Here is an 11,351-nt window from a genome sequence, read left to right on the forward strand (position 1 = left end):
AACCTGAAGAAGGATTTTACTGCCAGCTGCTGAAACAGGAACCAGCTGCTTGGTTTGATCTGTTGCTGCATCCTGACCTACTGCTTTCTGCATCTTCTCAGCACCTTGACAGACATCAGAGGTTGTGTGTGTGTGTGTGTGTGTGTGTGTGTGAGAGAGTGAGTGTGTGAGAGAGAGAGAAAGAGAGTGAGTGTGTGTGAGAGAGAGAGAAAGAGAGTGAGTGTGTGTGAGAGAGAGAGAAAGAGAGAGAGGGGTTGTGTGTGTGTTAGTGTTCTCCCAGCATGGCCTCAGTGTGTCTTCTGGCTGCGGTCTTGTTTGCGGCGGCCGGTCTGCAGTCCGTCTTCTCGTCTCCGACTGCGTCTCCGACTCCGTCTCCGTCTGCGTCGCTCGACGAGGCGCCGCGGCCTCAGGAGGGGGCGTCGGCTTCCCCCTGTCCCTCGTGCGTTCTGGCTCAGATGAAGAGGAACTTCTCCTCTTCGGCGGTGGGACAGACCGACATGGTGGAGGCCGTGAAGCGCCACATCCTCAACATGCTGCACCTGAGCGCCCGGCCCAACCTCACCCAGCCGGTTCCCCGCGCCGCGCTGCTCAACGCCATCAAGAAGCTTCACGTCGGCCGCGTGTCCGAAGACGGCAGCGTGGACATCCAGGAGGAGGGGCGGGGCCTGGCGGACGCCACGCCTCCTGAACCGCCCGCCGAAATCATCACCTTCGCAGAGCCAGGTCAGTGTGTGTGTGTGTGTGTGTGTGTGTATTTTCCCAGTCTGAACCTCTACTGTCCACTGACTCTACTGACTCTACTGTCTACGGACTCTACTGACTCTACTGTCTACTGACTCTACTGTCCACTGACTCTACTGACTCTACTGTCTACGGACTCTACTGACTCTACTGACTCTACTGTCTACTGACTCTACTGACTCTACTGACTCTACTGACTCTACTGACTCTACTGTCTACGGACTCTATTGACTCTATTGACTCTACTGTCTACTGACTCTACGGACTCTACTGACTCTACTGTCTACGGACTCTACTGACTCTACTGACTCTACTGTCTACTGACTCTACTGACTCTACTGACTCTACTGTCTACGGACTCTACTGACTCTACTGACTCTACTGTCTACTGACTCTACTGACTCTACTGTCTACTGACTCTACTGACCCTAGTGTCTACTGACTCTACTGACTACTGACTCTACTGACTCTACTGTCTACTGACTCTACTGACCCTAGTGTCTACTGACTCTACTGACTACTGACTCTACTGACTCTACTGACTACTGACTCTACTGACTCTACTGTCTACTGACTCTACTGACCCTAGTGTCTACTGACTGTACGTTCTACTGACTGTACTGTCTACTGACTGATGATTCTAATGATTCTAGTGATCCGCTGACCCTGAATACCTCCAGCTTGTACAGGCTCATTGTCAGAACCAATCTGTACTCTGATCAAAAACACAAAGTTAATGTTTCATTTACATGGTTAAACAGGCAGAATCGATCAATACCAACACCAATAGTCATTATTCATTCTATTCCTTACGTTCAAATGACTTCTACGGTAAAGTGATAGCACCTGTTTTATTAGCTGTCCTGTCAGAATTTTGTTGCTAAGAAATGACCTGAGGACCACAAGCCTAACTTATTGTTATTAATTTAATAATGTTAGGTTATGTATGTCTTCAGCCATGTTCTTTAATAGCCACCATGGCTGCATCAGTGTGTTGGCTGAGTGAGAAGAGAGATCTATTTATCTGGGGTCCATGAATGGAAATGGGCTGGACATGCATGTGCGTGCATTAGTGAGTGTGATTTGAATGGGTTGGGGATCTTTCTAGGAAAGACTCAGTGGGGTGGAGGGATGCTGTTGAAATGACAAACTCTTTGAAACAATTAACTCCTCGGTGTCCCATAACCCCCTGCTGCTGCAGGAACTCAGACAGGCTTTGTGTTCGGAACAAACCTGGCATCCATGCTGGAGATTTGTTTGGTATGATGGCAGAATTCAGGACACCTCCAGCCTCCAATCTCTTGTCCTCTTGATGTAGAATGGACTTATTGGAGAAGTGCTGAAGAACATATGTACTGTATTTCCTTATTAACAATCCTATTTCTTTACTAATGTAACTGTTTTCTGAAAATGTGCTCATTTTGTTAGTAACACACCTAGTTCCACTTGCTTCCAAAGCACATAATTAAGGAGTGGAGTTAGATTTTCTACTCAGAGAGATGATGAAATAAAGTAACCACGAGGGAATAAAAAGTCTAAACTATAAATGGAATCTTTAATCGTGCTTCAAACAAATCAATCCCTCCTCTATCCTAACTAATAGATGAAATTATTGAAAAGACAAACCCTGATTGAATGGCAGAATTGTGGACAAGTCCATATCCACAGAGCGAGCAATGCTAACCGCTCAATAAAAGCAAGGAATAAGTGGCAAAGACACGTTTCCCAGCTTGGAGTCTCAACTGCTACCAGACATGGATCAAATAATATTTAGTGTTTCCTTTAACTCCAGATGGGAGAGTTTACTACATCAGGACAATCCAGATAGTGTCAAGAAAGTTGCCAATCATATAATAAATATCCTAAATGGCCTTTCATCATTTCTGGTGGAACATATGGCAAACCCCCACGTTATAACAAACGCTATGAATTATTTGCCAATGCCAATGTGACCCAGCGCGTCACTATAAGCAGCAGTGTGTGTCCAGTCCAGTGTTTTCTGGTTGGTGTGTCACTGTGGAAGGCTTCCTCTTCCTGAACAGGGTTCACTAACACCAATCCTGACCAACATGGCTCACTGTCATTAACCAGAACACGTACAATGTGAGGGACAGATTTTAGTAGGTGTTGATTTTTGGTGGTATTTCTATACAGAAGACATAAACGCTCCACATGTGACACTGTGGGGCTCGGAGGGTTAGAGAGCGTTGTGTGTGGTGAAGCAGCGCGTGACAAACACATTTTTTCTCAGCTTGTTTGCTTACATAAATGTGCATAATGGCTTTGCGCTATAAATAGTCTCCCCTTTGAGTGAAATCTTCAATTAAAAAGGCCCCTCAAAGGCCCGCCGAAATTAGGGGGACGGTAACGATGGGGGGGGGGGGGCATACCCACTGGTCTCAGGCCGTACATAATCACTTCATTCAGCCAAATATGGGCCCCAGTAATTACTCTGGGCTGCAGTGGTGGCTGAGGGGGCGGGGGGGGGGCAGATAGAGATGACAAAGAGAAAGAGAGGTAAATGGACACAGGAGAAGATGGGGGGGGGGGGGGGGGGGCTTGTTAACAACATTCCCTCTCTCCATCACTCTGAAACCAGGCCTTTCTTTTTTTAGCGTTGCTGCTCATATCGCACTGAATATATTTAGCGGCAGAAGCGGCACCATTCATGCTATTATGTTCAGGACATTTTTGTCCATTCATTCATATGATAGGAAGAGAAAGCAAAAAGACAGGAGGTGGGAAAGGGGGCAAGGGGAAGAACTGCATTCTAGCGGTGAAATGCTGAAGAAAGAGGTTCAGCCGCCAATTCAATTAAATTTGAATTGAAACGACAGCAGCAAGAAACAGAAGTTAGAGTTAGTCTGCCTTCCATTTCTTAATAAGTGTTCAGATCTGCTCCAGCTCAGCTCTCTTCTTCACAGACCAAGGCTAGCTGCTTCATTAGGAGTGGAGGCTTCATCTTCCGATGCCACCTGGCTGAGTTTATGTGAGAAGGTTTAGGGTTAGACAAACTGGATTCAACTAAGACACGGCAGTCATGTTGCTAAAATTGCCTTTTTCTTTGGTTTTGTTGTGATAGCAGGTGTTGCTGTTACAGAATAAATCTTTCAGAATCCATTTGGGGTTGAGACTGAAGGCTGAAGGTGAAGATGTGTTCTTGTGTACTTCAAATCCATAATTTCCCCAAAAGACATTGCATGTGTGTATTAAATCTTACAGAAAACAGTGTAGAACCGGCTATAGGTTGCCTTTTGTCTGTTGTGTTACTACTAAAGCATCAATAAATTCACAAAGACAAAGTGAACTGTTTATCTTCACACTCATATAGCCCATATCTCCACAGTTATGATCTGCTCCGAGAGTCTGAGGGACCGTGGGAAGTTTGAAAGAAGAAGAAGAAACATTACTCCTTCAAATAGCAGGGTTAGGAGAGAAGCTCCTTCATAGAGATGAGGGCAAAAAAGCTCTGAATAGAAAAGTTAAAGTACAGTAAGGAGCTCTGACATGTCTCATCATTACCTGGCTTCTTCCAAAGTAAATAGATCCCAGGTGAACCTGGTTCTGCCAGTCAAACCCAGCAGTCACAAACAGCAGACCTTGAATAAACAAAGTCTTTGCACATTTTGCCCAATGCACATTGGGCACAAAAGGCAACTTTCTTTAGAATTTTGTATTTATTTTTTATTGTACTTGAAACCATAACATTAAAGTGTTTTTTGTTGAGTCCGGTTGAGAACCACCTAGCTAAGAACATTCATGGAATAGTTTGTGTTTGACTGTATTTTGCTCTCTTTATCCTCTACCTAATTTCAACACAGCTGTGCCATACTACTGTATAAATGCGACTATCGCATGCTAATATACTAACATGCTAACATGCTAACTGTTTCTGTTTTTTCATGCACCAGGAGACTCTCCAACCACTGTGACCTTTGACATTTCAAAGGAGGGAACCAGCTCCTCTGTGGTGGAGCAAGCCAACGTTTGGATCTTCCTCAAGTTAGCGAAGGGAAACCGAGCCAAAGGCAAAGTGACCCTCCAGCTTCTTCAGCGCCATGAGCGCCAGGACCCGGCGGCGGACCCCAACGAAGCCCAGGAGGAGGAGTCTATTTCAGAGAAGATGGTGGATACCCGCCGCAGCGGCTGGCACACCCTGCCTGTCCAGCGCAGCGTCCAGGCTCTGCTGGACAGCGGCAAAAGCCTGTTGAACTTGCGGGTTTCCTGTCCGCTGTGCGGCGAGGCCGGAGCCACACCTGTCCTGATGCCGGCGGCTGGGGAACGAGCCAAAGAGAGGGAGCAGTCTCATCGGCCCTTCCTCATGGTGGCGCTCAGAGCGCGAGAGGAGCCGGACCACCGGCGGATCAAGCGAGGTCTGGAGTGCGATGGGAAAATCCGCATCTGCTGTAAGCGCCAGTTTTACGTTAACTTCAAGGACATCGGCTGGAACGACTGGATTATCGCCCCACCGGGTTACCATGCAAACTACTGTGAGGGAGACTGCCCAAATCACGTGGCGAGCATCACAGGCTCCTCCCTCTCTTTTCATTCCACGGTCATCAATCACTACCGCATGCGGGGCTACAGCCCGTTCCAGAGCATCAAGTCATGTTGCGTTCCTATGAGGCTGCGCGCCATGTCCATGCTCTACTACAACGAAGAGCAGAAGATCATTAAAAAGGACATTCAGAACATGATTGTAGAAGAGTGCGGCTGCTCATAAGACACTTTTTAAACAAACCACAAACTCTTAGACATGGAGGGACAGTGGACAGTCAGAATTGCCATGTCCCTTTAAAAACACTTGGTCTTCTACTTGTTGCCTGCCCGAGTCTAGCTGTTTGGTTAAAGTATCCGACAGGAGTCACGAAGTCAGCACAGTCTCTCTGGCACTTTCAGATAAAAAGAAGAGTTCCATAATATATTTATGTTTAGTGGTGAGTGAGAACCGGACTATGCATTGTATTTCTTGTGTGGAGTGACTCTTTTCCACATTGGAATGAGAACATCTAAACGACCTGAGAATACTATGCAATAGATGAAGTCTTACGATGTAATGTAAAATTTTCTTCATCTGTCCTGATTTGTATGTTTTGTCTCTATATTGTGTTCAAGGGATTCCTTTTTGATACAGTGTGTTCTGTTTTTGAAGGTTAAACTAAGTGTATAAAATCTCTGTTGAGATACTTGAAAGAAATTTGTTCGACCAGCTACTGGAGCCAAACATTATTATTATTATTACTACTATTAATATCATTATTACTTTTATTATTATTATTATTATTATTATTAGTAGTAGTAGTAGTAGTAGTAGTAGTAGTAGTAGTAGTAGTAGTAGTATTATTATTAGTATTACTATTAATAATAAATATCCTGAATGTTGAAATTTGCACTGTAAACAACATTCTTTTTTTGCTTCAGCCAGCAACTTTCCAACCAAGAACACGAGTTGTAAAGCTTCAGATTTTCCTGTCATTCAGAAGAATGCCAAAGACGGTTGGCTGTTTCATTTGGCCAGACAGTTTCCACAACACTAATGATGACAAAGATGTCAATTTAATATGAACGTATCATTCATGTTCTAAGTCTGATTGTGCCTCTTTGGGTCAATGCATCATTTACTGTTGATCAACGTCTCAAGAGACCGGCATGGAGATAATTTAATGTGGTCCAGTTTATCATTTGAGGGTTAGGGTTAGAAAAATACGCTGAAAAGTCAAAATCTTTCATAAGTATGGTTTTATCGCTTCATTGTAAATATATTAACTGTTGCCAACATTCTATAATTTATTTGCTGCATTTTTTTGCTTCCTCATTAAACATGTGTTATAAACTGTTAAAAACATTCTTTCATTTGGTCTTCTATGTTGTGAACACAGTGACTGTGATCCTAATCTTCCGAAAAACTCAGTACACTAAGACATTTTCATTGATCCCAACACTGAATTCAAGTCAAATTAGACTTTTCAGTGAGCTCATGACCTAAGGCAGCTGAATGATTCCAAGTTGAACAAATTACTCGATCATAGGTTAGGTTTGCCGTTTTCACAAAGATGATGCCATCAAAAGCTGATCCCAAGTCAGTTACTGCTGTTAATTCCAAAGTTGTCATGATCAGTGTTGGGCAAGTTACTGAAAATTAGTAATTAGTTACAGTTACTAGTTACTTCTCTCAAAAAGTAATTGAATTACTTTACCAATTACTGCATAATAAAAGTAATTAGTTACTAGGGAAAGTAACTTTTGCGTTACTTTTAAATGTCTGCTTCAATTCTCTTATTACACATAGCTATATTATTTTAGTGTTGCTGTGGCACAGTGTGGGACAAGACAACTGTCAAATTTGATCTATCATTGTACACATTATCACTATGATGAAAAGTAAGTAGTGGAACAATAAAACACAATAGATGTTTTGATAGGCGTATTTATTGTAGCCTAAGTCAGTGGTTCCCAACCTGGGGGTCCCGACCCCCACTAGGGGGCGCCAAAGCTCAGCGGGGGGGTCGCGAAGCCCTCTTGATTTTAAGGGTGTAGGAATTTTTATATATATATAAAATATACATGTCTCAGCATTATATTCATTTCTGTGAAGAAGACAACTACATTTAAGGGTTATTTTAGAAGTTTATTTAATTAGAAAAAAAAAATAAAGATATAAACTTTTTAAAAAATCTTGCGAGGATAAGGCCGTGTGTAGATGATTCACAGAGCTAAGCTAGCAGACCAAGCCGGCTTGGTGTATTACATTGCAATATCCACAGGAAATAATCTGTTCATAATTTTATAGGCTACAAATTGCTAATTTTACACAAACGTCCTGCAGGTATGAAGTTCACTAGGTTCATTGTACAGTTAATTCAGTACAGTTCTGTGCTGTTATTGTTTTTTATGCAAGGAATATAATGAAATATACATAAAGATATTTCAAAAGAAGTAGGCTACTTTTTCCCCTTTTTTGTAATTGTATGTGGGTGGGGGGGTGGTGGGGGTCGTCAGTGTATACAATGGTAAAACAGGGTTCCCTTAAGAAAAAGGTTGGGAACCACTGGCCTAAGTTACCGGACCGGTAGCAGTGTTGCCAACTCTTTTCCAAGGAAAGTAGCTATTGGCTGCTCAGATAGTCGCTAGAAGTCGCCAGATGATGTCATACGATAATTTGCATATCAATATATAATGCTGCACTTGTTATGCACGCCGCGGAGTAGCCCGTTTTACAGTTTTTCTTGATTGCTGCATTTCTTGAAATGATGCTCCATTTCCCAAAACTCTAAACACAAATGCATAACTGCACACTCATCTTCACAAACTTCAAACTTCCATGTCAAAACCAAACTCTCCACTCAAAACCATGTGATCTGACATCTAAACCAAACTTTGCCTTCAGACATCACACAAAAGCCATCAGATACACACACACTACAAAGCAGCCATGACACACTGCTGAGATCAATTCAAAACACTGCTGTAAAAACCTGTTACTGCAATGAATAATGGAGCTTATGGTTTTCCCCCAGAACAACCTCTTTACATGATGAACACAATATAAAGACACAACACATGTCTACATTTTCAACATTTTTAATTCCTCAATGTACTGTAGTAAAATAAACTGAAATTGAGTGAAAAAGTAAATGTACTGTAAAAATATGCAACTGATAAAGAACGTAGAATACAGTAAAATAATTTCCATGTATTTACCAATATAAACCAATGAAAAAAAACAAGTTTGTACATAAAGAAAGAAATCACATTTATTCTGCCTCAGCATCCAGAAACTATTTGTCCCCTTCCTCTTCCTCTTCCACCTCCTCTCCTGTGTCCTCTTCCTCTACCTTCAGGTCTTTGTGGATCCATTGTTCCAAAACAAATGAACTGACCCATGGCCCTTTTATCTATCTATCTATCTATCTATCTATCTATCTATCTATCTATCTATCTATCTATCTATCTATCTATCTATCTATCCTGAGGTTCTGATTGGTGTGTGAACAATTTTGACTCTTAGTGTTTGCACCTGGGGAATTGTGTGTTAATTGGGTTTGAGCTGTGATGACTTGAGTTAATGATACTGAATGCCAGAGCTTTCTAAATGAGCACATGGTGCAGCCAGTGATATATGAAGGGATTTGTGTGTAGAGTTTTTCAAAAAAGTTCAACAAATGTGAATCATGTGTGAAAACAGGGGAATAGTGTTTATAGTTTTGGGAAATGGGTTTGTCTTTTGGTAGATGGCGTCATGGTTTGGGATGTTTAGTTAATAGGCCCAGTTATAGTGTGTAAGTGATCGAGAAAAACTGTAATATAAGTGCTGACTCCGCCCACCCGGGCCAGTTTTGGCATACGCCGGTAACAATTACAAGCGGACCCTATCCTACAGCCCCTGCTCTCAGCAGAGGGAGGAAGTGCTGTGATCATCAGACTCTCTGGATCAGACAAGCAAGTAGAGAAAACCGGCATCAGCGAAACCAATTTATTGCCAAATGCTTTGGGATTCAACTCATTAACTTTGCTTCCCATGGTCAGAAAAAGTCTCCAGATTTGTCGCTAGTCGCTTTTGAGAAATAAAGTCTCAGGTCAGTCGGTCGTCTTTTGATTCACTCGCTCCACCGTAAAGTCGGATGATCATAAACCGGATAATCCAGTAACGAGTAATGAGCCCATTTAAATTTCAGTAATTGTAATTGTGTTATTAATTTGAAAAAGTAATTCGTTAATTACTAGTTACTGCCAAAAGTACTTTGTAACGCGTTATTCCCAACACTGGTCATGATACAAACATTCAGCAGCTAAAGTTTCTCTCCGATTTGATTTGAGCACAAGCTGAATGTTAGAAGAAGTTTAGAAGAAGGAAAGTCTGATACTAAACCACTGGATCCTCTGAGTGACCACAATAATGAAGGGAACTAAAAAAGATGTGAAGGTGTAATACATGGCTTTACGCTGATGTAGCAGGGAGGTAGAGTGTGTAATCCCTTTGATCAAAAAGACAAGACAGAAAACGATCCTGTTACACTGATGCTGCCTTAGTGGTTTACTTGGCAACCTTTAATGCTCAACTGGTCTTGTTCAGACATTCGATACCTGTAAGACCCGGGCACTCGTTTATCAACAGTGCGAACGTACAAATATGTACATATAAACCATGCGTACGACCATTTCCAAGCAAAGAGCGGGATTTATCAATTTGTACTTACTTGAGAAAATAAATTAAAGCACAGCTCTGACCTGCTGACACACAGAACCAAATGGCTGAGCAGGACAGGAACAGACATTCAGATGAACAGACCTTTTCATAATTAATACAAAAATGCTTCGGCTACAGCAGGTGAGACTAAAAGTGCATGTTGTACCAAACTAACTCTAACCCATAAACAACTTGGGCAGTGCATATTGTCCAAATATATTATCTACCATTAGGCATACTGACTTAAAATGACTAATTGCCATCATTTTGAATATTAATATAGGTGATGAAATTCAGGGTATTGGCAATCATAAAAGGCAACAATAAGACGGTGATCGTTGTGTGCGTAAAATGGCTCATCTTGCTTTGATGGAGGATTTGGAGCGTTATGCATGGAGCGTTTTCAGAGAGCGCACAAACGTTTTAACTGAAAGCGATGAGTGGTGACTCAGCAGATTTTGTTTTCTAAGGGTTTATTGGACCTCTGCCCCAACTTCCCCTTCAGGAAGGAGCTGTGGATGGATGGCTTATTGATTAGTGAAGATTCTACAATATTTTGATGTGCTAGGCTATAAAAAATTATAATTATTTATCACAGCAGGACTAGTTTTTGACATTGATTCATTATTGTCTGTGGAGCATTTTAATATTCCACCAAAGACTCTGAGAGCTTCATTACTTGTCATAGAGTGTCATAGAGTGTCAGAGTTTCATAGAGTGTCATAGAGTGTCATAGAGTGTCATAGAGTGTCATAGAGTGTCAGAGTGTCATAGAGTGTCATACAGTGTCATAGAGTGTCATAGAGTGTCATAGAGTGTCATAGAGTGTCAGAGTGTCATACAGTGTCATACAGTGTCATACAGTGTCATAGAGTGTCAGAGTGTCATACAGTGTCATACAGTGTCATACAGTGTCATAGAGTGTCAGAGTGTCATACAGTGTCATAGAGTGTCAGAGTGTCATACAGTGTCAGAGTGTCATACAGTGTCATAGAGTGTCACAGAGTGTCAGAGTGTCAGAGTGTCATACAGTGTCATAGAGTGTCAGAGTGTCATAGAGTGTCATAGAGTGTCAGAGTGTCATACAGTGTCATACAGTGTCATAGAGTGTCATAGAGTGTCATAGAGTGTCAGAGTGTCATACAGTGTCATACAGTGTCATAGAGTGTCAGAGTGTCATACAGTGTCATAGAGTGTCATAGAGTGTCAGAGTGTCATACAGTGTCATAGAGTGTCAGAGTGTCATAGAGTGTCAGAGTGTCATACAGTGTCATAGAGTGTCACAGAGTGTCAGAGTGTCATACAGTGTCATAGAGTGTCAGAGTGTCATAGAGTGTCAGAGTGTCATACAGTGTCATACAGTCATACTGTGTCATACAGTGTCAGAGTGTCATACAGTGTCATACAGTGTCAGAGTGTCAGA

The 11,351-nt window shown here is 42.1% G+C and overlaps 1 protein-coding gene across 1 annotated transcript; it reads left to right on the forward strand.

Annotated features, from left to right (window-relative positions):
* The first annotated feature begins 371 nt into the window (after positions 1-371).
* On the forward strand, positions 372-5,464 carry inhbab (inhibin subunit beta Ab). Its single transcript, XM_071534318.1, has 2 exons — positions 372-723; positions 4,653-5,464. The coding sequence occupies exons 1-2, from the start codon at positions 456-458 to the stop codon at positions 5,462-5,464; spliced, it is 1,080 nt and encodes a 359-aa protein (XP_071390419.1). The 5' UTR covers positions 372-455.
* The last annotated feature ends 5,887 nt before the right edge of the window (positions 5,465-11,351 follow it).

Source organism: Centroberyx affinis, unplaced genomic scaffold (genome assembly GCF_046629955.1).
Source record: "Centroberyx affinis isolate AG114_WGS23_722 - 3 ecotype Tasmania unplaced genomic scaffold, CSIRO-AGI_Caff_v1 ptg002517l_1, whole genome shotgun sequence".
NCBI lineage: Eukaryota > Metazoa > Chordata > Actinopteri > Beryciformes > Berycidae > Centroberyx > Centroberyx affinis.

Bases quoted from the DNA above. Each gene is read 5' to 3' on its own strand.
- inhbab (XM_071534318.1), top strand. From the start codon at position 456: ATGAAGAGGAACTTCTCCTCTTCGGCGGTGGGACAGACCGACATGGTG. The intron at 724-4,652 runs GTCAGTGTGTGT...TTCATGCACCAG, and splicing joins CATCACCTTCGCAGAGCCAG to GAGACTCTCCAACCACTGTG.